The sequence below is a fragment of the Pavona decussata genome, unplaced genomic scaffold (genome assembly GCF_977016875.1).
Source record: "Pavona decussata unplaced genomic scaffold, jaPavDecu1.1 SCAFFOLD_174, whole genome shotgun sequence".
Classification (NCBI taxonomy): domain Eukaryota; kingdom Metazoa; phylum Cnidaria; class Anthozoa; order Scleractinia; family Agariciidae; genus Pavona; species Pavona decussata.
Window position 1 is genome coordinate 1,640,386 of NW_028145585.1, and position 25,267 is coordinate 1,665,652.

The 25,267-nt window shown below is 38.8% G+C and overlaps 1 protein-coding gene and 1 long non-coding RNA gene across 3 annotated transcripts; both read right to left on the bottom strand.

Moving 5' to 3' along the window:
* Positions 1 to 2,356: 2,356 nt before the first annotated feature.
* On the bottom strand, positions 2,357 to 6,103 carry LOC146463918 (uncharacterized). 2 transcript variants are annotated; one of them, XR_014856777.1, is made up of 4 exons: positions 5,830 to 6,103; positions 4,984 to 5,058; positions 3,867 to 3,939; positions 2,357 to 2,512 (listed from the first exon to the last, which is right to left on the bottom strand). It is a non-coding gene; the product is annotated as an uncharacterized LOC146463918 (long non-coding RNA). The 2 variants fall into 2 exon arrangements; XR_014856778.1 differs by lacking the exon at positions 3,867 to 3,939 and having other exon boundaries at positions 5,830 to 6,097.
* Positions 6,104 to 9,394: 3,291 nt separating this feature from the next.
* LOC146463919 (tRNA-dihydrouridine(16/17) synthase [NAD(P)(+)]-like) lies at positions 9,395 to 25,242 on the bottom strand. The gene is made up of 14 exons (XM_085083920.1): positions 24,989 to 25,242; positions 21,823 to 22,074; positions 21,214 to 21,296; positions 18,520 to 18,623; positions 16,981 to 17,125; positions 16,184 to 16,289; positions 15,264 to 15,305; positions 15,051 to 15,123; positions 14,306 to 14,433; positions 12,745 to 12,897; positions 11,974 to 12,052; positions 11,798 to 11,865; positions 11,065 to 11,191; positions 9,395 to 10,677 (listed from the first exon to the last, which is right to left on the bottom strand). Exons 1-14 carry the CDS (start codon positions 25,181 to 25,183, stop codon positions 10,577 to 10,579), a joined length of 1,656 nt encoding a protein of 551 aa, XP_084940046.1. The 5' UTR covers positions 25,184 to 25,242; the 3' UTR covers positions 9,395 to 10,576.
* Between the last annotated feature and the right edge of the window lie 25 nt (positions 25,243 to 25,267).

Genomic DNA, 25,267 nt, shown 5'->3' on the forward strand with positions numbered 1-25,267 from the left:
TTTTATCATTTTTGTCTCCACGAGAACTCACAAAATATTGGCATGGTAAAGCTGCTTTCATGTAATTTTGACAGAGATATCTCCTATAACAGTTGGTTTTGCATTTCAATGTTTTGTAAAGATGCCCTCTGTCAGATTTGGCTATTGGTTTGTAGGCGAGTTATGCTTTTAGGGAACTTCTGATTTGTTAAATTTCACACAATTCTGATGAGCGATTACTTAGAAAACAGTTCATTTCTACTAAAACAACGAGTTACAATTTTTTGGCCAAATGCGCACGCGCATGCATGGCTTTTAATTGAGTCAGTTTCACAGCAAAGACGAAAAGCATGCAAAAGAGGCTTAGCTCTTCGCGAATTCTCTTTCTTTGCTCGGGGATACCGAAAAAAAGGTACATAAACGAGAAACGGAGTTATTTTAAGAACAAAACACAACTTTGTGATCCATTTGACAATAAACTGAGGGATCGCTTTATCGTCGCCGCATTTGCTTACCACGATAGTACGCGCGCTCTCATTGGTCGATAGATGTGTTGAGATGAGCCGGTATGTAAACACGGTTGTGACGTCACGCTTTCTTTGTCACCTGGCACAATTTGAAAACAATTCAAAGCTTTCGCATACTCACAAAATAATTTCAAGTACAATTGGTAATGAAATGGAGAAAAATTGGGCTTTAACTATCTCTTCCCTACTGAGCCCGACGAAAGAAAGCAGAAGAAAGAAGCACCGTTTGCCTGCCTCCGCAGTGATCGTGAGCTAGACGACCTCGTCGGGGAAGCACAAAGGAAGATGACAAAATATGTAACAAAATACGCAGTAAACGTTTTTCAAGGTAATTTTGCACCTGAGTACTACGATAAAATTCTCTAAAAGACATTCTTTATTCAAAAATGTACACGAAAACGAACCCAAAACTATACACTACAGACTATAAATGTTTGAAATCAAACTTTTGTACGGTCGGTTGCCGTGCTTGGCTGTCATATTTGCATAAAATGAGACGTTCTCTGAGACGTTCTCAGCGTAAAAATCTACTTTTACTATTACTATTACCAGCTACAAATTCAACAATTTAGATCCGCTGCTTGTGCAAGGTACGTACGATGAGCGATTCAACTTCTCAACCATGCTCTCAGGCTGCCAAATTGGGCAATTTCACGTCACTTTCAAGAGCGAGCTAGCACAGTGACATTCATTTAATTTTACCTCAAATAAACTCCTCATCTTGAAGTTATTTCCTTACGGAATCGAATATTTTGAACATTTTTTCTAGTTTTCATCGAATTTTTTGTACTTTTCTGCAAGATTTACGAGAATTCAAAGCTCAAATCGCTGTCATCTACACGGCGCTCACTGGCGCTTGCCACTGAGAAATTTCAACTTGTATTTGACTTTTATAACGGGAATTTTCATTGGTTCGTGTGTCGTGTGTCGTGTGTTGGCTAGAAGCAAATACGATTGTCCAGAACCTGTATTGAGAAAATCTATTTCAATCAAGGAATAAATAAACAAAATTTCCCTTCACTTGTCGAGTTATTTTTGAGAAATATTTTATAAAAGCAGTAGGGGACTTTTTCCCGTGTTTACATAGCCTCATCTAAACACTCGGGGAGTTGGGAGAATTCTCGAAAGTTATGTAAACCCGAGGCACAGTCGAGGGTTTGCATAACTGTCTCGAATTCTCTCAACCCCCCTCGTTCTTAGATGAGGCTATGTAAACACGGAAAAATTCCTCTATTGCCTAAAGCGCACGCCTAATAGCGTCAGTAATTGAACCTGTAAAGCGCACGCAAACTGTGTTCAGACACCTTAAGGTGGCTTACTACAGTTTCTGTACTACGGGAGCGTAATATGCACGCTCTTCCAAGACGAAAGCATCACACGCATGCAAAGTGATGCGAGCCAGCTGAGGAAATCCCGCGAGCACGCAAGCACAAAAACAAAATGGCGGCTCTCGGCATAAAAATTTCCCCATATTTCGGGTAGGTTCTAGAAGTGTGCTAAAGTAGCTAAATTGTGTTTGGGCTTGAAAACTGAAAAAAATGTTTTCATATGGTTGCCGGTCCTTAACATCCTTGAAGCCTTTGCAGAGCTGTGAATTTTCGGAAAATGCCTAAACACGAAGGCAGCATAAGCTCACCAGTAGGAGCGCAGGCGCGCTGGAACCTGGGTTTTCCCTGGAACAAGCATGCGCAATGGCTTTCTCACCGTAGGTCGCGAAAACCATATTTTCTCGCTTAATTTTTCGATTCACCTTTTTACCTTCCTCGTTTCCATCATCGAGCTGTAAAATATTACAATCTTTTCTCGTTATTATTTGAAACAGAATTTAGGGAAACCAGACGCAATTAAACTGCAAGCCAAAATAGAGGTTTATTAAAGCAACATTATCTAATGAAAAGAGACAATATTATATTATCTCATGAAAGTTAACTTTGTAACACACTACATCCATTAATCGTCACGTGTCTGCTCCTGAGAAGTCACTGTTGATGACTGCGTTTTTTAATCTGGAACAAAAAACGTAAGAACTATTTACGAACACTTCTAAAGGGCGATTTAGACGGTACAATTTTGCATAGGATTTGTCGCATGCGACACGCTTACGCCGTGCCTACAACACGAATCGCGTCGGGTAAATCAACCTACAACATCCTTACGACAGACGCACACAACACGAAAAATGTCGTACGACAATCGTAGCTAAAGGCAATGTTGAGTGGCGAGAGTTGTGTGGGATTTTTACCTGACGCAAGCAGCGCGTGCTCTAGAAATCGCATGCGACAGTCGTAAGAGAAAATCGTACCGTCTAAATCGCCCTTAAGACAACCAACGCCACTTTTTAGTTTTAGAAATTCACACAAGTTTAATAGAAGTCATGGAAGTTTGAACAAAGACGGGTGTTTTTTTTTTTCATATCGTTTGACGACGTTTTGAAAGGATATTTGTCAAAATTCAGACTGAGAGTGACTGTTTTTAGTTATTTTTATTTTTATATACTTATTTATTTATTATCATGATATTTATAGTCATTTTACAAGCCCCAAACTCTTGTTGCTCAAATTATACGAACCAGTAGTTTACTAATTCCTTCTAGAAAAATTCTAGCCAAACTTTTCTCACACTCAAGGACGAAACTCTTATCTCTTTGGAAACCAAAACTAACTTATTTGTGGGTGTGTGACATATGCAGAGTCCAGGGAACAAACTACACCTAACTTGTGGTCGATACTATTCCTAAATGAGGCGTATAAAACATGATCTAGTACTGTTCCAACACGCCTACACAAAAAGCGTCGACGCGATGGTATTTCAATACACAAAATAAACGAAAAATTGTAAAAGCACATTTTTTGTTATATGCAACTGTCCCTTGTGTGATATAAACAATACATTGAGCTTATTATGCCATGATCTCAAAGCTTCATTAGGGTTAATGTAGTCCCTAGCATTGAGTCGGCCTGCAGTCTGCAGTCTGAAAATAACACAGGTTTAAATATGCCACAGTTCTCCCACGTCCAAGGCTGGCTCTGATTTGTCAAAGTGAAATTTGAATATGTGGGACGACCGGAGATCTTCCACAACTCAATCAGTTTCTGTGATGCGATTTACTGAGTACAACTTCTGACTAGAACTATTTATTACTCAACGATCCGATGAGTGTCAGGGTGATTATATTGACGCTGCGGTGTAAGCGTTCGGTTAGAAATGATTTCAATGATGAAGGCTTTAATTTACCACGAAACATGCCATGCTTTTTTTCAGAAGGTTATATTATCAGCATTAAATTCACGAAAAAACTACGACAGAAGAACTCCCAAAAAATGACAACAGTAAGCTTGCTCGATGGTATCCTCTACTCACCTATCCATTACTTGGGAAATTGGCCATGTTACGCTGTTGGTAATCACTGCCATGCATATCCATCCCCTTTGGACTAGAAAGGAATCAACAACACGCATCCTTATTCAGTGTTGTGCTTAAGAGGATGCAGTGAATTTCTTTCTTTCTTTCTTTCTTTCTTTCTTTCTTTTATTTATTTATTTATTTATTTATTTATTTATTATTTATATATTTATGTATGTATTTATTTATTTATTTATTTATTTATTTATTTATTTATTTATTTCATTTATTTCTTTATTACAAGACTCGCCAATGCAAATCAACAGACAACTGGCATGGACTTGCCACAGAGAAACCTCTTCCATTACGGGGTCCCACACTGGATTGCAAGACTTAAAAAAACCTCAAGATGAAGACTTTTTTATTCTCCTTGATCAAAAATAGAAATGTTTCGGCTAGTAAAACCTCTGAATGTTTGTAGTCATTCCCTGAATCGAAACCAAACGGGAAGAACAAAGGAAAACAAACTACAAAGGATTTAGTAGTTAAATGACTATTTCACGGGTTTATAAAACACTCGAAGTTTCTCGTAAGCTGATGGAAAGTGGAATAAAAAGTAAGAGAAAAGAAAATTCAGATTTCAGTCCCAACTAAATGGAAGGGAAGTTGATATAAAAGCGGAAGGCACGCTTTCACTCAAATTTAGACCGCAATTAAGACAATTTATCTGAAGACTGTTTGCCTACTCAATAATTAAATGGCGTCCAAAACTGAGACAACTTTCTCAGATCTGATGACCCACAATACTATATATTATGAACCCTGTTTGTGTGTTATTTTCAAGAAAATAATTATCAAACAGTACCTGCATTTCTGGGCATAAGTGGAGAGAGAATAGTTTCGCAACAACTTTCACACAGTTTGACATTTTCTTGAAACCAGCAAAATTGTTAATTAAAATGGTGTTAGTGAAGAACACTGTAGATAAAATGTTTTCAGTGCAGGACAGCTGTTGATTATCCTCCAGCCATTATCAAAACTACAGATCTCACGCTAAACCTCTGCGCCTACTACTGAGCCAAGTCTCAGTCGATAGCAGCTAGGCATGCTCATCTCTCTAACAATTTCATCTTACCTCTTCTTGACGCAACATTTCTCTCTCAATACGAGGGCTTTCGTCATAACCACCGACATTTCCAGTATCTTCATTCTGCAGGGATATAAAGAACATACACTGTATCATATCGTGTTTTGCTTCAAATTTCAAAATTTTCAAACGGCCAACAACCCTACAAAACAAAATTAAAGTTGGAAAAATTTATTAGTAGGCGCAGTTGTTATTTATTTATTTTTTTCATGGGAAGTCAGACGAAGCTGTCACCAGTTCATCATGTTGTTTGCTTGCACAAGATATTCAACATTTTCTGGTATATAAATGTTAGACAAATTGAACAAAAGTCTGAAAGCCTGAGTCGATGGAAATATAAAAACACAAATGATTCTTAGGCGAATCCTCCAGTTTTCGATAGTTCAACAATTCTTAGTTCATTTTTCCAAACGGTCAGTATCGGAAGAATATACTACTCTGAAGTGCTCTAGTAGTTTTTCTGATTTGAAAGAAGAAGCATCGGGAACCTGGGGGGTCAACACACAGACTCAGTAGTTAAAACCGATAGAACTGAATAAAGCTATACATTCCAACCTTAACTTTTCGACATATCAAAGAACAATAACAATCAATGTATTCCCAGCGTTGCAACACTAACAATAGATCCTGGATTGCCAAAGTTTCATTCAGAGATTCAAAATGTTAAAATCTTGTACATTGTGAGTGACCTGAACCAAATGTTTCCAGTCTAGGTTGAAAAAGAGTTTAAGGCATTCACTCAACAAGAGCACTCAATATAAATGAAAACAAAAAATGGTAAAAGCTAAGAAATAAAAATATTTGTTCAGGAGAGAGGCGACAGTTATTACACACCTTTAAGAATCTACCATGGGTAGAGCCTCTTTTACCAACAGGACGCGTCTGTCGATACGACGACCCCGACCTAGTTGCGAAGCTGACCTGGTTAAGCAGCAGCAACGCCAAAACGAACAGGAAAAACGAAATCTTCTGCTTGTACATGGTATTACCCCTTCAAACCTTTGTATGCTTGGCGTAACAAGATGAATGCAAGTGAGTATTTGTAGCAAGTTCGGTGAGCTCTCTAATATGACAGAGTGACTTTAGTTTCCTTTAACAACAAGTTTATTTAGTCAGTTCAGATCATAAGGCGCCAAAAAATTGTGCTAAATACATAATTATACTATACTTCTTTAAGTTCCATTTGCTGTATGTATCAGTCGCCCTTCATTTTGGGACCAATTTACCTATGATTTATGTTGGCGGCTTGAAGACACCTGAGAAATGTCCGGACGAAGAGATCTGTACACAGACCTTTATGACGGCTGGGAAATCACTAACACCTTCAAAGACATCGGTTAGCAGTCTGGACTGAAGACCCAGGAGTAGTGATCTGAGCTATGAATGGAAGGTGAAGAGACAGTGAAACAAAGAGATGGGTTCATTGGCAAGTACCGCACCTGGCGCCTCAGCTGTGTAGCTTGTAACAGAGACCGCCATTACAGAATCGGATAATTCAGGTGTAGGCGGACGCTTTTCAGACAGGTAACCATTCAAGGCGCCGGACAGAGTATCCTTTGATAATTAGAGATACTGAAAAATAATCACAAGAGAAGTAGAAGGCACGTTTTGTATAATATTAATAAACAGGAAACAGTGGCTATCTCCAAAATATCTTTTTCCTAATTTGAAATTGTGTTATCAACTTTTGGTCTCGAAGCAACTAAACACGAGAAAAGAGGCAGCACTCGGCAGTGACTCAACGATGAGCTCAACCCTTGCTCAACATGTCAAAAGACGTCTCAATGGCGCCAGATACGGCGTCAAATAAGCCAACCCACAACTCTCTCTAAGTAAACATTTAGCGGTTATCATTTGAGATACAGCACGCCCTCGTTGAATAATTATCGATCCCGTATAATTAGATGACATCACCGACATTAACACCACCCACCCAGCCCTCCCCCCTCCAAGGTGGAAGTTCAATCCCAATGAAAGCTGATTTTGTCAAAGCTATGATCCATGATGAATTTATCTCTTAAGAGGAAGTCTGATTACCCGACGGGAATCCAACCCACGACCTTCCATTAAGTTGGCTTTATACCATTTCTTCAGTTTTCCCTGGTAGTGATATAAATGTATATTTTTCTTGATGTTCTGGTTCTTTCAGCTCTGTGAAAGTATCTGGGTTCAAACATAGTTTCAAGTACCTAAGTCCTTATAACTGGTAAACCCATTTCCATGACAACCAGCAGATGATACATCGGTTGATTCCTTCATTCCTAGCTAGTTTCAAAACAGGTTTGTCTGGATTTCGCGCGGTAAAATTTCGCTATTTTTTGTGTAAAGAAGAGAGAAACTCTAAAGTATCTCCTCGTAAAGTCAACACAAAATTCTGTACATAGGTTTGGCCAATTTCTGCAATTTTCGCTCTTGCCATTTATTGCAGTTGTCTATGTATAATTCTCCCTAAGATTTTTTTGGAGTACAAATACCAGCCAAATCCTAACATTGAGCCAATTTTCAAAAAATTCACCGTGGAAACCTCGTCAAAACATCCTTACTTTTCAGGCTAAAACTGGCCTTGTCTCGCGCGCCAGCATAATGAAAATTCATGGATTAGCACAAGGAGTCCACAAAAGTTGGGAAAAAGAAATAAATTTAAGAATTGGTTCATGCTTAGCGTGCGTATATCGAGTTATGGATACACTTGGGAAGTTTGGAGAGCACGAGAGAAGCGTAAGAGTTACTCGGTCGTAGCCGAGAGCGACTCTAGCTTCTTGAGTGCTCTCCAAACTTCCCAAGTGCATCCATAACTCGATATATGCACAGCTAAAAGCATGAACCAATTCTTTTATAACAGTGAAAATAAAGTAAAGGATTCGTGGAAAACAGGATTTGTTCCAGATTAATTACAAAATTCTCTGTAAAAAAAAAGGCGAAAATGGTTTCTCATATCGGTTTAATCTTAACGTTTCATTAAGCTTCAAGCTCTTATAAATATAAATTTTTCAGTTTACGGTGTTGTCTCTCTGTAAAAAAATTTTTAACAACACAGCGCGCGCATGCTTCCCCAAGTGACTTGCACACGTCATTGGATGGACGCACGGCCGTGCGTATGTTGAGAAATGTACCATGATGACGCCAATAGGAATTAGATCAGGATGCACGCGCGCTATGTTATAATAATAAATTATCGACTTACGTTGTTCTTTTCTTATGGTTTTCTATAGCGCTTAGTCACAAATTGCGCGAACTGAAATTCTGCTTTGGTTTTATTTACAAAATTTAAGTTTGCGCGATAAGTCGGCCAAGAATTTATTAGCGCAATTTGTGACTAAGCAGTGAGAGGTGACTGTCCATGGCTGTCGCGCAAAAACATCTTTGGGAGGAAGGGATTGGCGACATTTCGCTCGTGATGGCACCAAGGTAACTGGCCGCAGCTGTTGCGAAAAAATACACCGAGCAAAACTACGATAAGGGAGCTAAAATGCTGGCTCAAAATTGCCTCTTCTTGGGATTCTGACAAGTAAGTGTGTTCCCAAATTATCGGGGAGTTGGCAGAATTCTCGAAAGTTATGCAAACCCTCGACTGCGTCTCGGGTTTGCATAACTGTCTCGAATTCTCCCAACCCCCGTCGTGTTTAGATGAGGCTATGAAAACACGGAAAAAGTCCTCTATTGCTTAAATAGTGAGCAGAGCTCAGATCCGCTCGCGCACAATTCAGTACACGACATTAGTGCTGTCGCGTAAATTGCACGCATATGAGCACTATAGAAAACCACAAGAAAGGAACAACGTAAGTCGATAATTTATTATTTCTTTTTCACAACTTTTGTGGACTCCCTGTGGTATCAGTTAGAAAACTGCGCGCACTCGCGCCAATTTAGTACCCAGTCGCCACGCGCCAAATTACTGTATGGAGTCACGTTCGATTTCATCACAGGCGGCCCAAGCTCAAGTTGTGAGCGGTGATCATCTTGCGTAATGGCGGTCACGGCGCAAATATAAAAGTTTTTATGGGAATATTTACGATCGGGTTAAGGAGGTACAAATATTGGAAAGCTCTAAATAAAAATGACATACCTTGCTTCTAAGGTGTATTACCTATTGTCTGTTTGTTATTTTGTGCTGATTTGAGGCCATTTTAGCGAGTTATCACTTCCTAGGTTTCCCACTCCTAAGAGAAATACGGGACGTTTATAAACACCCACCTATCGTTGCTTACAGACGCAATTCTAACCTTCGCGACATTTTAGTTAAAGCAAAACTACCAGCTGTCACCGCTCCTGACAGCACTAATTTACCACCAGGATCTTTCCCCTGTGGACAAATTGCGCCACTTGTCCTTACATTACTCACGGTCTAAACACCATACATTTTCTTCCACAGGCGAAACCCGTAACATCACTTCACATAACCTGTAACACCAAAACTTTAATCTACATTGTACAATGTAACCGCTGCCGTTAACAATACATAGGTGAAACTAAGCGACGTCTCAAAGACAGATTCAACGAACATAGGCGCCCAGTTGACAAAACTAACATTTAATCTAAATCAACCACTGTTTCTGAACATTTTCCTTCTCAACCTAACCACTGATAGCACTTGAAGTAATCCACTCCTCACGTGATTCAATCAGAAAAGCCAGAGAGTCTTTTCCTATAGATTTAGCGGGGACCTTGGAACCCCACGGTTTAAATAGACGTGATGAATTGTAATTTTTTTTATTTTATTATTTTATTTTATTTTATTTTATTTTACTTATTTTCTTATCTTTTGGTACCAGCTTGTAAATGTCATTTCCGCCGCTCCTATATATTGCGACATCCTCCATAATATAATGTTGTAATTTCATTTATATAATTTAGTAACATCTAAACCTGAAGAAGGCTGGTTTGGCCAGCCGAAATATTGTTTTGAAATATATTACGGTGTGTCAGCCTTGCAGTAGTCTTTGGACTTCTCATCGTCTATTTTTCAAGTTTGGCTGATTAGATCTCCTGTGAGATCCAACGTACAAGCAAGCAGGACCTTCGTTCACGGCTTTTGCAGTTTTTAAAGTTTTCATTAACTACAACCTTTTTTTTAAAGGTTAATTGTTCACAATTACCCAGGATTAGTGTTAATCGGGCTTTGGACAACTTGAACAACTAGGTGAAGCAAGCTTTCTGTCAAGGGAAATAACACGGCAGAGACCACACATTGTTCCTCGGTGTGTAATAAAGTGAAAACTCCGCAGGAAACGGGGTAAAACAAGAAAAAAAAAAAGAGTTCTAACTGAGCAGAGTAGTTTGTCTAGAGCGACCTTCCCAAATTGTTTGACGGGAATTCTGCCACAGGCTTCTGTTCAGTCCTTCCATTCGTCAAATTTTCCCGTCAGGACTGGTTATGGGGCTAGCCAATTCCCGCTAAGTCTCTTGTCTGGAGTTCTTGTCGTGACTTTTCGTTAGCCAGTCACATCTTCCATTGCGCGCATGCGCCATCTTGAGACTGGGCATGGCAGGGTGTGCAGCAATCTCGTAGCCAGAGCCCTCAGGCTCTTTGGCCAGCGGTTGGTTATTTCGTTTTTCTCACAGTAATGTCAACTGACCAGTGTCATCGCTGTTTCAACACCAATCCTTTGCGAGGAGGAATACAAGTCTCCAGAGCACAAGCCCAATCTTTAGTCTCGTGGAATTTCAACAGAATATCGAACACTGGAACCAACGAAAAACACAGCAATTTAGTACAGCAAAGCCAAATAATAGAGAGATAAAATGTATGTAAAAAGGTGTAGTAAAATAAACTGGTTTACATGATCATATCGCAGTTTCTTTACAAAACAACCCCAATATCCATTTGTTTTATAATCTTGCCGTGTGGAAGCCCAAAGAAGAAAAATGCTCTTGAACCTTCCGTTTGGAAACCCCCAGGGAGCCACTGTTTTAGGTTCTGAGGCAGAGTAGTCTACAGAAAGGCACCATTAAAGTAAAAACTGCGTTTCAGATACTTCGTCGTTCGATTTCTCACATCATAATTAGTGTTGAAACTTTGTACACACGACCATAGCTACTTTTCCCGAAATAAAGCGTTGGGGTGCATACCTTGGTTTACCGTAAGCACCTTTGAAAATGAGTGGTTTCCAAGACCACTCTTTCTTTCCATGTACTCGTCAATAGGAAGCCGGGCTGTGAGAACATTTTTAGTTTCAGCTCGTGATCTCGTCCGATCCTTCAAAAAAAGAAAAAAGAAATAAATAAAAAATAATGGCGAGCAAGTACAAAACAATGTAAATCTGTAACTGCCCTAAGGCGCAAAACTTTCAAAAGGGTAAAATGAAATCTTAAGTGTTAAATTTTTTTCACGAAAATTCCATGATTTGCGTACAAAAAAAAAAACAAACAAAAATGCTACGAAAGTACAAAGCGTTCATTCCAAAAACATTTATGGTGGATTAGCTTTCGCAAAATCAATATTTGCCAACTATTTAAGTTGCGCGCGTTGCACTATTTAAGAAACGTTTGAGGTGGACGGAAAAGTTACGGCGCTAATGCACATCAGTTTTAGAGCGGTTTCAATTGAGTGTCAAAAGTATTTCGCGTTTGCTTTGGTTTTGCTTTGCTACACGGTCTGTGATTGGGTGACAAAACTCGCGCTTCTTTCCCAACCAATGAGAAGCAAAACCAAAACCAATCGTGGTTTACTCGTACGCGCTTTCCCGCGCTTGGCGCCGGTTACATATATTTGCCTCGTTGTTTACGTCTGTTGTCATTGGCCGGAACAACTACTCCAACATTCAATTGAAAACCGATTAAATACTGTAACACTAACACTTACCTTTAGCACGTGGTGATCAACAAGTCCGCCTATGATGTACACTTTATCTTTGTCAAGGGTTTCAAGCACTGAAATAGCAAAATTGCATTGATTACTCCTTAAATAAGTAGGAACATGTATCGTTTAAGGCTTTTGTATACAAAATTTCGCGGTATGTCAGTGTATTCTGTTTTTACCGTGAGGTGAATCCGGCGTAAGGTAGACAATCTCTCCAGGGTCGAACATTCCTAAGTAACTCCTTTCTGACTTGTGGACCTACAAGATGATCATATTGACATGGATTTAATGATTCATAAACAGGACGTTAAATTGTAAATAAAATACTGCTACAAACGATAAAGTACCAAGGACAAACAATCCTTGCTAGAAATAGCCCCTATTTAACAATTATCCTGCGAAATCGCGCAGAATACCACTGATACTTTGCCGACGAGGCCATAGGCCGAGTTGGCTAAAATCAGGCGATATTCCGCATGTTTGAGCAGGATAATTGCTTTATTATTCAACACATTGAAAACAAAGTACAGTTTTATTGCAGAAAAGCTGGAGACGATCTTTATTTTGCTATTTTTCTCCCCTACACACGAAATTACGTACATCGCAGGATATCTGTTGACAACGGACGGCGAATATTCGGTGCACCATGACCATATTTTGGTAGCCTGCCCGAGAGCTTGCTCGCAGGCTAATATTTGGGCAGTGTTACATTTTTATTGAATAATAAATATCTGCCATAATCGTGGCACTAAAGTGGACGTTACTTAAGGGAACTTGCGGTTATCGCGGAATTTTAACAGAGGACATAAAACGATGATAGTGGTGATAATGAAGCTCATGTTTATTTCCCGAATCAATTTTTGTTGATCTTTTTTTTAGCATATTTTCTAAGTGGGATTCCAGCGTATGGTACCTGTTTCTCCGGACCAAGTGTCACATATATCCCTTACCATTAGCTTATTGAAGTCCAAAGACTGTCTGACGCACTCTCGGTACGCTCGGCCATCTGTGGCCAGTCCCGTCAGGTGAAGATGGACAGGAAAGACTGACTTCATGTTAGAACCATACAACTGTCGCACCTGAGCGGCAAGTTTGGTTACTTCCTGCAAGCATTGCGGGGAAAATATACTTATGAAACAAGCATGTGTACAAAAAAAGCAATTCTGATCTAAATGTCACGGTCTTTTTTTCTCGGAAAAAGGAAAGACCGCAACATTTAGGAAAGCTTTATACAGTAGAAGTGAAAATACTTGTAAATGGACAAGGCAAAACCAAATGGAATTTGCGCTCTGACAACGTTCCCTACTTCTCTTTTCGACTTTGCTTTCCAGCTGAAAGAGGATCTTCTTATTACCAAATAACTATTTTTTTTCTTATTCCTTTTCTCATTTTAACGATTTATTGCCAACAAACTTTAAGTCTTACTATTCAACTTTGCAACTCAGCTAGATTAGCTCTTTAGTTATCCTGAGTAGCTTTTACCGGTTCCCGTTATCTTTTTCATTACGTTGGTAAGTATTTGTTACAGCGGTTACCAATAACACGCGACCTATCGCCTTCATGAAAGACTCCGATAAAGTTGCGTTTTGGTGGACGTCAATCAAAGAAAAGCCGTTGAAATAAATTTGAATTCGGAGAACATTTCAAGGCAACAGAACGAAGAAATTGACAGTTTTATCCGCTGACGGATGGTAAACTTTATGATAGCTGATTTCCAAGACAGACTATTTAAAAAATGAGCATTGTTTAGACGAAGCCGTATTTTTTTATGAAAGATTTGAAATCGCCACACCTGACAATTAAATCAGCGATGCGTGAAAGTGAGCAAATTATCACGTGTAGTGAAAATCGAAATTTTTAAAACCTTTTATTTGCGCTTGATCTGGATGGAGAATCGATTTAAATAAAGTTTACCTTCTCTTAGCGAGGTAAAATTCTTAGTTTCTTGCAGGGTTACCTTGGAATCTTGTCAGAATTCAAAATAATTTCAACGGCCTTTCTTTGATTGACGTCCACCAAAACGCAACTTTATCCGACTCTTTTGAATGCCGTAGGTCGCGTGTTATTGGTAACCGCTGTAAAAAAGGTAGTAAAGAACTTTGTCATTGTTGTAGCGGCTGACATCACGTTCCTCAGAGATGGAGGGCAATGAAGAGAACTGGACGATATCAAAACTGCAAAACGAATAAGATCAGAGGGGAATTTATTCCGTAAAGGACAGGGACGAATGGAGATATGAAGAAGGGAGGTGAAAAGGGGAGGGGGGGGGGGGGATGGGAAGACATGACACTACCCGAAAGAAAGGAAGAGGTAAGTAAGTTAGTATTTGTGAGAAATAGAAAAATGGGAATTGTGTGAAACAATGCGCCCGGAAAAAGAAAAAGAGCGCATGCCGGGAACAAGGTGTACGGAAATTGGGAAGTTCAAACTCTCCTCCGACTTACAAAGAATTCCCTCACCACACCACCTCATCCACCCCCAACTTACAAAGATGACTAAGGCTGAACTGACCTTATTGCTCATTTCGTCTGATAATGTCAAATCAATGGCCACTCTCTGTCCACCATTCTTCATTGCGTTTTCTACTCTCTCTTTCTGGAGTTTCTTCCTTACAATTTTCGAAACGTGCTCGCTATCTTCTGTCAACGTAAGAAGGAAAATAATAGAGTTTCAAAGTATAGGAAACTGAAACACAAATAACGTGCTTAACGAACCCACAGCCAAACAGAAGCGGAACATTTGCCTGTATGTTCACTTTCTCACAACCGGTTTGGAAAAGAGTTTCGAAGATTTTTTCTGAAAAATTTTATGACGGTTTTTTTTCTTTTTAGATAAAACCCTGGGAAAAAAAATTAACAAATAAACCGAACATGTCTCCCTCCTTAAGAAGAATGGTGTATCGGTTTTAACTCATCTCCCCCCCCCCCCCCCCTCCCCGCTTGAAACGCTAAAAAGCGATGAAAACGACGGGGTCCTAGGGTTGCGCATGACTTGACGCTCGGAGATGGACTGGAACCGATGTCATATAACACTATTTGCGTCACTGTTATCAAAAAGTCTCCACGTTTGAAACCGTTTTCGACAGTCTCCGTTTTCATCTGCGTTTTCGATCGTTCTAGTGTGGACAATAAGCCGCGAAATCGTACTGGTTTCAAACGAAAACGCATTAGTGTGGACGGGGCGTGAGATGCCACTAACTCGGCGATAAATTCATTCCATTGTAAAGTAATATCAAAAACCTGTAAACACAATGTACCTTTTAGAGTCTGTGGTTCCTTCGCAAATGTCTTTTCTTCCATCTTCGCCAAGTGCTTTCGTTTAAAGTTTTCCTACAAGGCAGATTGACACAAGTAGTCTAATCGAAAACATAGCTGACAATTGTAACGAAACAAGTCGACTAAGAAACCAAACAACAACAACCATCATGCTTTCCAAGTTCGGTTTTTCAGTAAGTAATCAGACAATCTACCTTTTTTCTTTTTAGTCTTTCCAAGGACTTTACCTCACTTTTCTGTTGACAAAATAAAATTAAGAGGTTGTTGACAGCGTTTAAGGATATTTTGTATTTTCTCCAAAAAATGTTCACTTTCTTTGAAATCAGTAAAGCCTTAAAATACCGGCCTAAACTTAAAGGAGCTTATAAAAGATCACACGAACTTGTAACATTGAATCAAGTCAAAGAACTGCAGCTCCTGAAATTTGTCAAAATTACTCGGTTGAAATTAAAAACAAATAGTGAAAATATTGTATACGGGTGCACAGTAGCCTGTATATGTCCCCATTTGTCAAATGTGAGTTTCAGAAGTCAGTCCAGTATTGGGCAATTACATTCAGACCATACCGAAAAGCATGGCGACTAGTACATTAACCAACTGCTAAGTATCAGGGGAGCTTCAGAATAAACGGCGCTCGAACTTACAACACCATCCCGAGAACCATTAGACAGGTAGAGGCGTTCAGTGAATTTAAAACCAAACTTAAGTGCCATCTAAGCAGCAACGCCTGCGGTACATGTTCAATATATAACTTAATTACTTGTCTAGTTTTTTGTCTTGTGCTGTGTCTTGTGCTGTGTCAGGGCTCCATTTAAACTAGCTCTGCTAAATTGGATGCCCCTGGATAAATTTTGAATAAATAAATAAATAAATAATTCTTAGCATACGTAATACCTAAGAACGCTCATAAAGACACACAGAAAAGTTCTAAAAACTTCAAATCTAGCATACACAATGTTGTTTGCACAAGGACGAATTTCGCAAAAAAAGTTGTTCTATTTGCCCATTGACTGTGTCAGGTTTTCAAGGTATTGTGGTAAAATGTATTGCCCGGGGCCATCTTTTTTCCGAAGGGTGCATTGTACATTTAATTAAAACTACGCGACTCACTTACAGAAAGTAGAGACATTTCTCTCGTTAATTCATCAACCAGCAGCCGAATTTCTACTAGGCTTTCTACATCCTCCAGTTTAATGCTTATATTATGAAACCTGGGTAGACTAACAAGAAAAACAACTTCAAGAAAGACATAAGTGGTAAAAACAAAAATAAAACAAACAAACAAAATGACAGACACCAAAAGTCCTTCTAATACAAGGCATTTTTAGCGAAATTTTCAATAGATTTTCGTATTACTCTGGCCAATCACAACGGGCAAAAAAAAAAAAAAAAAAACACGCGATGAACCAATCAAAACACGAAACAAGTACATGTGACCAACGCCAAGCGTGGAAAAATGCTTGCGAGCAAGTCACGCTAATAGTCACGCTTGGTTTTGGTTCTGCTTCTTATTGGTTGAAAAAGTGGCGCGAATTTTTCTAACCGATCACAGTGGAGAGCGCAGCAAAACAAAACCACACCAAACGGGCTCACCAAACGGACATGTAGCCTGGGTAGTGTTTCGGTGGGGACAATAGGGAAAGAAACGGAGGAGAAGGGAGGGGAGAGGAGAGAGAGGTAACTTTCTCCTCTCCCCTTCTTCCTGCCCTCCTTCCTTCCTTTTTTTTTTTTTTTTCTCTTTTCCCCCTCGTCCCAATATCCGCTCGTTCAAACAGCGAAAAACGCACAAAACGCAACCGAAACGCTTTCCATGCAGGCTAACGGACAAGGAAACGCGATATTGCTTTAAACTCAATTGAAACCTGCTCTATCTACAGTGTAGAGCGGCTTTCAACTGATCGATTCCCTTACTAGTAACCACAAAATCTGATGAGGTGTTGTTTGACATCAGGCAAAGGTGTCTGGTGGGCTTCACACAACTCCAGGTATTGATGAACGACTTCCAAAACGGCTGGCTGTTTCTTACAAAACAGAGCTGGGTTTGCTTCTAATGAATCTTCAGAAGTAAACAAAAACACATTCAATTAATATTCATGCATAAGATAATTTTGATTTCTAATCCCCAAACTAACAAAGAAAATGATTTAAAATAATTTAAACCGTTGACAATGTGGCTGGGCTAAATACTTTCAAACACTACAAGGAAACCCTTAATTAGTCTAGGGACAATAATTTGTCTTGGTCAACTTGCATCAATACACAATCATAAAGGTGTCAAAGTGTTGTCATACATCTGTCATAATAGTTTACCACGTTCCCCTTCTGTTCTTCTCAGCAGGTTCATTGAGAGCAGATAACTCTATCCAGTGGATAAATCGCTATCTTGCAGATAAAATGTACAAGTACTGCAACTACTACATTTTATCTGCTGGATAGCGACTTAAAGCAGTTTTCAGTGAGTAACAAAAGTAATTTTGCATTTGCTTAACAGGGCTCTGTGATTGGTTGGCAATTTAGTTCGCACAATTTTCTCAACCAAGGAAAAGCCAAACCAAAACCAATTGTGTCTGGTCGCACACGTTTTCCCATGCTTGACGCAGATTACATGTATTTGCTTTGAGTTCTGATTGGCTGATTGTGTTGTTTGCGTCTGTTGTGAATGGCCAGAGAAAGTAATTTTTTTACTTTGGTTTTGGTGTTATAACTCTGAATTGAAAACCGCTCTATCCATTGGATCAAGTTATCTGCTCTTTGAACAACTGGGGCCTGGACAATACTCTAGTGAATTAAGGTTACCCGGTACCTTCAAAGGTGTCTTCAGAGGTGTCTCGCGTCCAAGCGATGTGGCGCGTCCGGTTTAAACTGTAGATACCTGAACCCTCATATCAAATTAAAGCTTATAGAGCTGGCTATCCAACTAAACCAAGAATTTTGAAATAAAATGAATTGCCGAATTTTTAGCGCTGTTTTCTCGAATAAATTTTTTTCACTTGGAGGAGCCACTTCAAAGAGCTAAAACTCAAAAGGAATTTGTTCGTTTGCTTTCAAATTTGGACAGTAGCTAGTTTAAACTGGACGCGCTACATCGCTTAAACGCAAGACACCTCTGAAGGTATCGGGTAACCTTAAGTTTTGTAAGTTGTGATTGGTCAGAGAGATTAATTTGGTTTTGGTTTTATAGTATGCTAATGAAATTCTGTAAAAGCATTTATTCAATAGCATCGCAATGAGCTTTATAAGGGGTTACATGCATTTCTCGCAAACAAAAACACAACTTTTCCACAACATATGTATGGAAACGTCACCATCTATAATAAGCTTTGCTGGGGATTTGATGCATGGCATTACACATCTTCCCTTTAACTGAATTTTATGGAAGCTGCAGCTAGAGCACAAAAACCAGCAGTGTTATCAGATAAAGCCATGTCCAGAGTTGCACTTTTCTCTTACCTGAAACAGCCACCCCTTGAACTCCAGTGTATTCAATGCATTTATCAATTTCCCACAAAGTTGATGAGCCGACATCCAGGATAAATGGTAGAGATACAGACTCACTAGTCAGAGGAATAACAAGGTTAAATATTTAGCCATCTTTAGCAGCAAATAAATATGCAGAGAACAGATTCAGGCTACAACAGCCATTTATTTATAAATTATGCATTAAATTCTTAAACTTCACAAAAACGGAAAAAACTTTAATGTTTCTTTCAAATTATTATTCTTCAGTTGATAATTTGCAACAAAGTTACATGCAACATGAGATGATTTCTTATGACACTTTATGCATATTGTAACATCTATAATGGTCTAATTTTCAATCAGATGAATGATTTAAATCACATTGTAACATCTATAAAATGGTCTAATTTTTAAATCCCGAAGATGAATGATTTAAATGAGACATATAAAAATAATTTTAATTTTTGGGACTAATATTTGTCAACTTTGTATAAAGTATGAGTGATGTTTGTCATGTGAACCCCACAAGTCTCCTGTAGCTCAGTGGTTGAGCATCTGAACAAGTAACTGAAGATCATAGGTTGGACTCCTGTTGGGAGAACTTGGATTTCTTTTTTCCTACCATGCATGTCACTGACTGAAAAAATACCTCTGACTATCATTTATCTACCAGGCTTAAAACGTAACTACACAACACATATTTTCACAGTATATATAATTCAAATCCATTCAAATCCTAGCAGAATACAGGATGTTTGTCACCTGAACGTACCGTTAGTTTAATGGCCTAGTTCCCCGGGAAGGGAGGGGGGGAGACTCCCATATAAAAGTGACGAAGGGGGGGGGGGGGGGGGGATCGTCAGGAATTTTGAAAGGAGCCCCTTAAAGGGATAAGAATTCTGCTTTATGGGCTGAACAATTTTTTTACCCCTCAGAAAGATACCAAATCAGTAGACTGACATTTACTTCTCATATACATCTATTTTTCGGCTCAATACCCTAAAAGGTACCACCATACCTCTTTTTTTTTTTTTTTTGTATTTTATTGATTTTTTTTATTAATTAAAGTTGTTTACAAGAATTGATTCAGACAAAGCGGTTGTATATAGCTAATTACAAAGGTTTTATAATTTAAAATACAAACAGTAGGAAATTAATAGATGAGACAATAAATACCAAAAAATAATAATAATAATAATAATAAATAAATAAATAAACTACAAGCTACCAGATGAACTACAATTATTTGAGTAGAAACTTTTTCCACTAAACGTCGTGAAAAGCACGTTTACCATTTGATTCAGCAATCGTCGTTTCAATTTGATATATTAGGGATACTTTTGCAAGATAGGTTCTTAGTGAAGGCGGGTAGCCTTTATTTCGACAAGAGTAAATATGCTGTTTCGCCAGAATCAAGAAATGATTAAGAAGATGAAAGTCTACTTGCCTTTTCCAGATTCCAAAAATTTTGTCAATCTCTGATAACGCTTCCACTTTGATATCTATCATATTGCGCCATTTAATTAAATCCTGCCAAAACTTATTCGAGTAATCACATTCTATTAAGAGGTGTTCAATGGTTTCACTTTCTCTTTTGCAAAATGTACATAGACACGAAGATACCAGGCCGATTTTATGGAGAAATTCATTCATCGCTAAATACCTATGTAACACCTTAAACTGGAATTCACGTGATTTGGAGTCTACAGTCACTCTAAAGGGAATACAATATATCTCTTGCCAATCTAGTTGATAATTATATTTTTCCGAGTATTTTGACTGCGCAGTTGGTATAATCTCGACCTTTGAGCGGGCTTCTTTGTTAATATTTTTCGAGATAGCTTTATCGAGACGAATATTGTGACCATTCAAATGTAACTGAGCAATATTGGGAACCGAAGAATTGGATTCATAGTTATTGCATATTTTTAAATGATGTCGCCACTGTGTTGGTATTGCGTCTATAATCGCCATAAGCTGAAACTTTTCTTTAGGTGTAAATGACGCACTAGCCATAATTTGAAAGCCTGTGATAACATCATTCCCATCAGTCTTAAGATCCTCCAGTGTAATTATTCTTTTTTCAAACAATGCCTCGCAGAAAACAGACTTGCCTTGTATACAGATAAACTTATTATTCCAAATAACTGTGTTGTGTATCTCTTGGCACAATGCTTGTTCTGTTAACTTATTTGCGACTGAATATTCTGCGAAACATCGGAAACACTCTTCATAATATTTGGGTAATTGAATATATAATTTCTTTAGACCAAATGCACAACGCAAAATCAATGATGGAAGACACTTTAGATTTTAGCACCCTAAGGGGTACCAAACCACAAATTTTAACCCCTAAAAAGTACCATGATCACTTCCACCACTTTTATATGGGATTCTCATCCCCCCCCCCCCCCCGCCCTCCCGTCCCCTCCCCGGGCCTAGTTCCCCATGCACTCCACGAACCTCCTACAGCCTAGTGGTGGAGCTATCAGAACAAGCAATAGGAAGAACATAGGTTTGATCCTTGGTCATAGAACTCCGGCATTTCCTTTTTCCAATTATGCCTATGTCACTGATTGAAAAATACCTCTATCTGTTAATGTCCATGTACTACAATTATATCCAGGGCTACAGACTAAATATTATTACTGCCTGAAATCACTGCCGCTATTTAGTTATTCTTACCAGATGATCTTGACTGAATCCCAGTCCTCCTTAGTAACAATGGAATTCACTTTTTGAGTTCTTTGTTTGTGGAGTAGTAGTAGCTTTACAAAAAAAATATAAGTTAATTAAATAACCCTATCTAGCCCGGGGGGATTCTGCCCATTGCAACTTTGAACAACAACTGAATAACTTTCTTGATATCTGCGCAACCACTGTGAAACTTCAGGACTTTTTCAGAAATTTATCTGGAAAAAATTTGCAAAAGGGACTTATTAGAAACCATGATGGCAACGGCAATGCCAAGGAACATGTCAGTTTAACAAATATAAGTTTGTGATACTTGTACTCTACTTTGGAATTATTCTGATTTTTGTTCAACTTATGTAGAATACTGTATGACTGGCCAAACTATCCAGTAACAGAACAGGTAAGAACGGCATTCAAGCTGAGACAGAGAATAATCAATTTACCATCATGTGCTCATGTTCTGTGCAAAATCTTGACTTGGTCACTTCACAATTTTGTGCATGTCTATAAAGATTTCCGGAAAATGGCAAGTTCATGCAACTGATCACAACACAAACAAATGGTACTGTCTTGTTGAGTTCATGGAATTGCTTTAATTACCTCACATCCTGCCTCTTGGAGGGATTTTCCCTTCACTATTGTGTCATCAATTGTTTGCCTACTGAAAGGAAGCTTGCAAAGAATGGGCACTTTACATTCTCTCCTAACTTTCTGGATGCAACTCAGCCTAAAGTTCCAGCTGTCATTTTCATCAGACATGGCGGTATTGCAGTCAGTGATGTCAACAGCATCGCACAAGTCTTTTAATCCATTCACTGTAGCCACAAGAGCATCAGGATCCTCTGTAAGCACCTAAAACAACATAGTACTAAACTGGTACATGGTACAGAAAGTAAACTTCATTACTAAACACAGCTTAATAGTCCAGTACATGGGGATACTGTAGGTGTATAACTTTGGGACAGTGGATGCGAAAAAAATCAGAGCTCAAGCAGTCGTTAAGTTTTTAGACAACTCTTTCATTGACCCTCTTATCCCTTGTTGCTTTCTAAGCAAAATGATCCTAGAGCTGTCAATGTTGCCTATAACATCAAGGCTCTTTCCAGGGTATTCAGCCATAACTGGTGTTAATTGGCCCTTAATGACAGCTCTGTAGATAATACAACTATCAGTGTTGGGGTGGAGTGAGGTGTGTGTGGGGCAGGGGACATTTCATAGCAGATGTTGGTCATTTGATCATTTCATACCCACCCTGAGACATGATTGGCTGTTGACTCTTGACTTTAATTTGGAATGACCTCATTTGACCCATTGTTTTGGGAGAATTTAATTCTAAAATTCTTCATTAATGTCAAATGCTCCACAACTACATGGCAGGGCTTCTGATATTATGCGATGTTGCGATTTCGCATAATTGACCTAAAATCGCAACAAATTGCATAATTCATGAAAAATCACAGCATTTGTACAAAATCGCACAATTTAAGAAAAAAAGAGCAAAAATCTCGCTTAATGGTAAGTTCTCCAATAATTCAAATGTTATCTCAAGGAATTTTTTCTTTCAAAAGGCGTCAAAAATCACCTGGAAGCGTTTGTTCATTGATTAAGCGAACAAACAGGCGTTCTATGCTTTATTTTACATGCTGGGGACCTGGTGCTGGTTTTCAGTATTTTTAAGCGAGTGATCATCAGCACAGAATAAACAATCCTTTCATGTATTCTCTAAATATACCAATCACAATCATTGATATATTTTTAAGATGTCATTTGATCCCTTCATACATTGGCGTGAAAACTGCTCTATAGTCGCTTGCAATATGTAGTTATTTTGCTTTAATTGAAACAAACATCCTCATTATGTTAAAACGCCGAGCCCTTCTTCGCAGGAGAAAAAAAAATCGCACCTTCCTGTATATATTTCGGCGAAAGACAGGGCAAGAAAGTACCCCGAAGGAACGTTTCATGTTGACAATGGTCTGTTGTTTACCCTGCGAGCAGAGTCTCCTTCGATCTTCCTAGATGTTTTGCTCTTCGTGCAACATAGTAGTTGACCATCTTCGAAAGTTTGTGTTTGACAAGCACCTTGAAGCTGAGTCACACAAGCGGAACCCGGAAAAAAATGCGGGTGGGAAGCAACAAACGCTGACTTGACCAAATTAGCAATATCTGATTTTCAATAATTTGAAATGAGGCGACAAATGATTTATTTAAGCTGTTTCTGCATTTCTTCTTGCTCTAATTGCTTCTTGAACAGCAAAAAATGGATTGTGCTCCTCTTAGACCTAATAAAACCAAGGTTAAATTAGCTAAAATGAAATGCATAATTTGTCGCATAATAGACCTTTCTTGCCGCATAATGAGACGCATAATTTCCAATTTTTTTTCGCACCCTATCATAAGCCCTGACTGTCATGGGGTACAAACACACTCTTTTTTTATAAGAACGTCTAATTTTGGGGCTGAGGCTGAACGTTCTTAATTGAGCCTTAGTTCTTAGTTATATTATAGTTCTTAGTTATATTATAGTATTTCAATAAATCTATAGATGCGGACATGACCAAGACACCTATTATTTGGGTTGATTGGACATTATAGACTGAATTTTTACCTGTAATATTTTATCCGTACAAATTTATCGTCTTCTTCTTCTTATACTCTTCATTCAAAAACATAATTGTCGTAATATAAAAATGTTCTTAACTGACTCTCAGCCTGGGTAATGTTCTGAGTACATGTACAGTCGAACCTCCCTTTGCGACCACCTCTCGTAAGCCACCACCTCTCATAAGCGACCACTTTTCCAAAATACCAAAAGTTTTCAAGTCAAATCACTATAGATGGAACCTCTCGTAGGCGACCACCTCTTGTAGGCGACCACCTCCCGTAAGCGACCACTCTTAGAGATGATTGTTTAAAATTTTCTATGGTTTTTAACCTCCCGTAGGCGACCACTTGACACGGCACAATCTGCTGTTTCTCTCACGGGCGGAAATTGACTGTAACATATATATTGGCCCCAATCATCACAGCGGATGCCGTATTACTAAAAATCCCACAGTCGGAGCTACCGGAAGTGTCTCCGGACATTGAAACAAATGATAACATAGGTCAACATATACATGCACTATGGTACACTGAAATAAACTTTAATCAGGTTGAATCCCTTATAGGAAAAAAACTCTCTTATCTGGTAAATAGCATGCATGTACATGCAAGACCGGTGATGACTCTCTCAACCTTGTATTATTCAACAGAAAAATTGTGGCGATAAAGAACGTTAACTGGATTATGTAACAAACAAACAAACGCCAAAGTTGTTGATGTGTTACGCTTGAAATGTAACATTGCAAAAATGCCGTTTACTGTTTGGTCCTAAATCAGGCAGTCTAAACAAAAGTTTTTACTTAGGGTTTCGATTAGCAATGGCAAAAGCCGTTAGGTGTCTGCAATTACCATCATGTAAATTACCCGGAATTTAGACCTCCCCCCCCCCCCCCCCCTTTCTTTGTGGTCTGACCTCTGGTAAGCGACCACCTCCCGTAAGCGACCACATATCCTTGACATAACGGGTGGTCGCTTACGGGAGGTTCGACTGTATGTTCTTAAATTTTAGTTGATCTCAGCCTCAACGTTCTTATAAAAAAGGTTCTTATATAAAAAAAGAATGTATGTGACATATGTACGCTATATGAATGCTAGCAAGCAGTACACTGACCAAGCGCTTATAAGCTTACATTTCTTACTACAGTAATTTAAGTTAAGTTACCTGGACAATCAAAGGTCGATCGTCCTCTCGCGCTTCACTTCCAAACAGGCAGTCAACATTCTCAAGACATTCTACTTTCGTAAAGCACAAATGAACACCCAACCTTCTCAGAAGTAGTCTCCAGGAAACATCTCCCAAACTGGTAAACGGCGATGCGATATACCGGCAGTTGCTAAAAGTCTTCAATGTTGACATTTTCTCAAAGAAAATGGTTATGCCTAGGCTTACACGAAGTACTGACCCTTCGTACCCAGTTTTCTTCAAATCACCCCGGCAGAG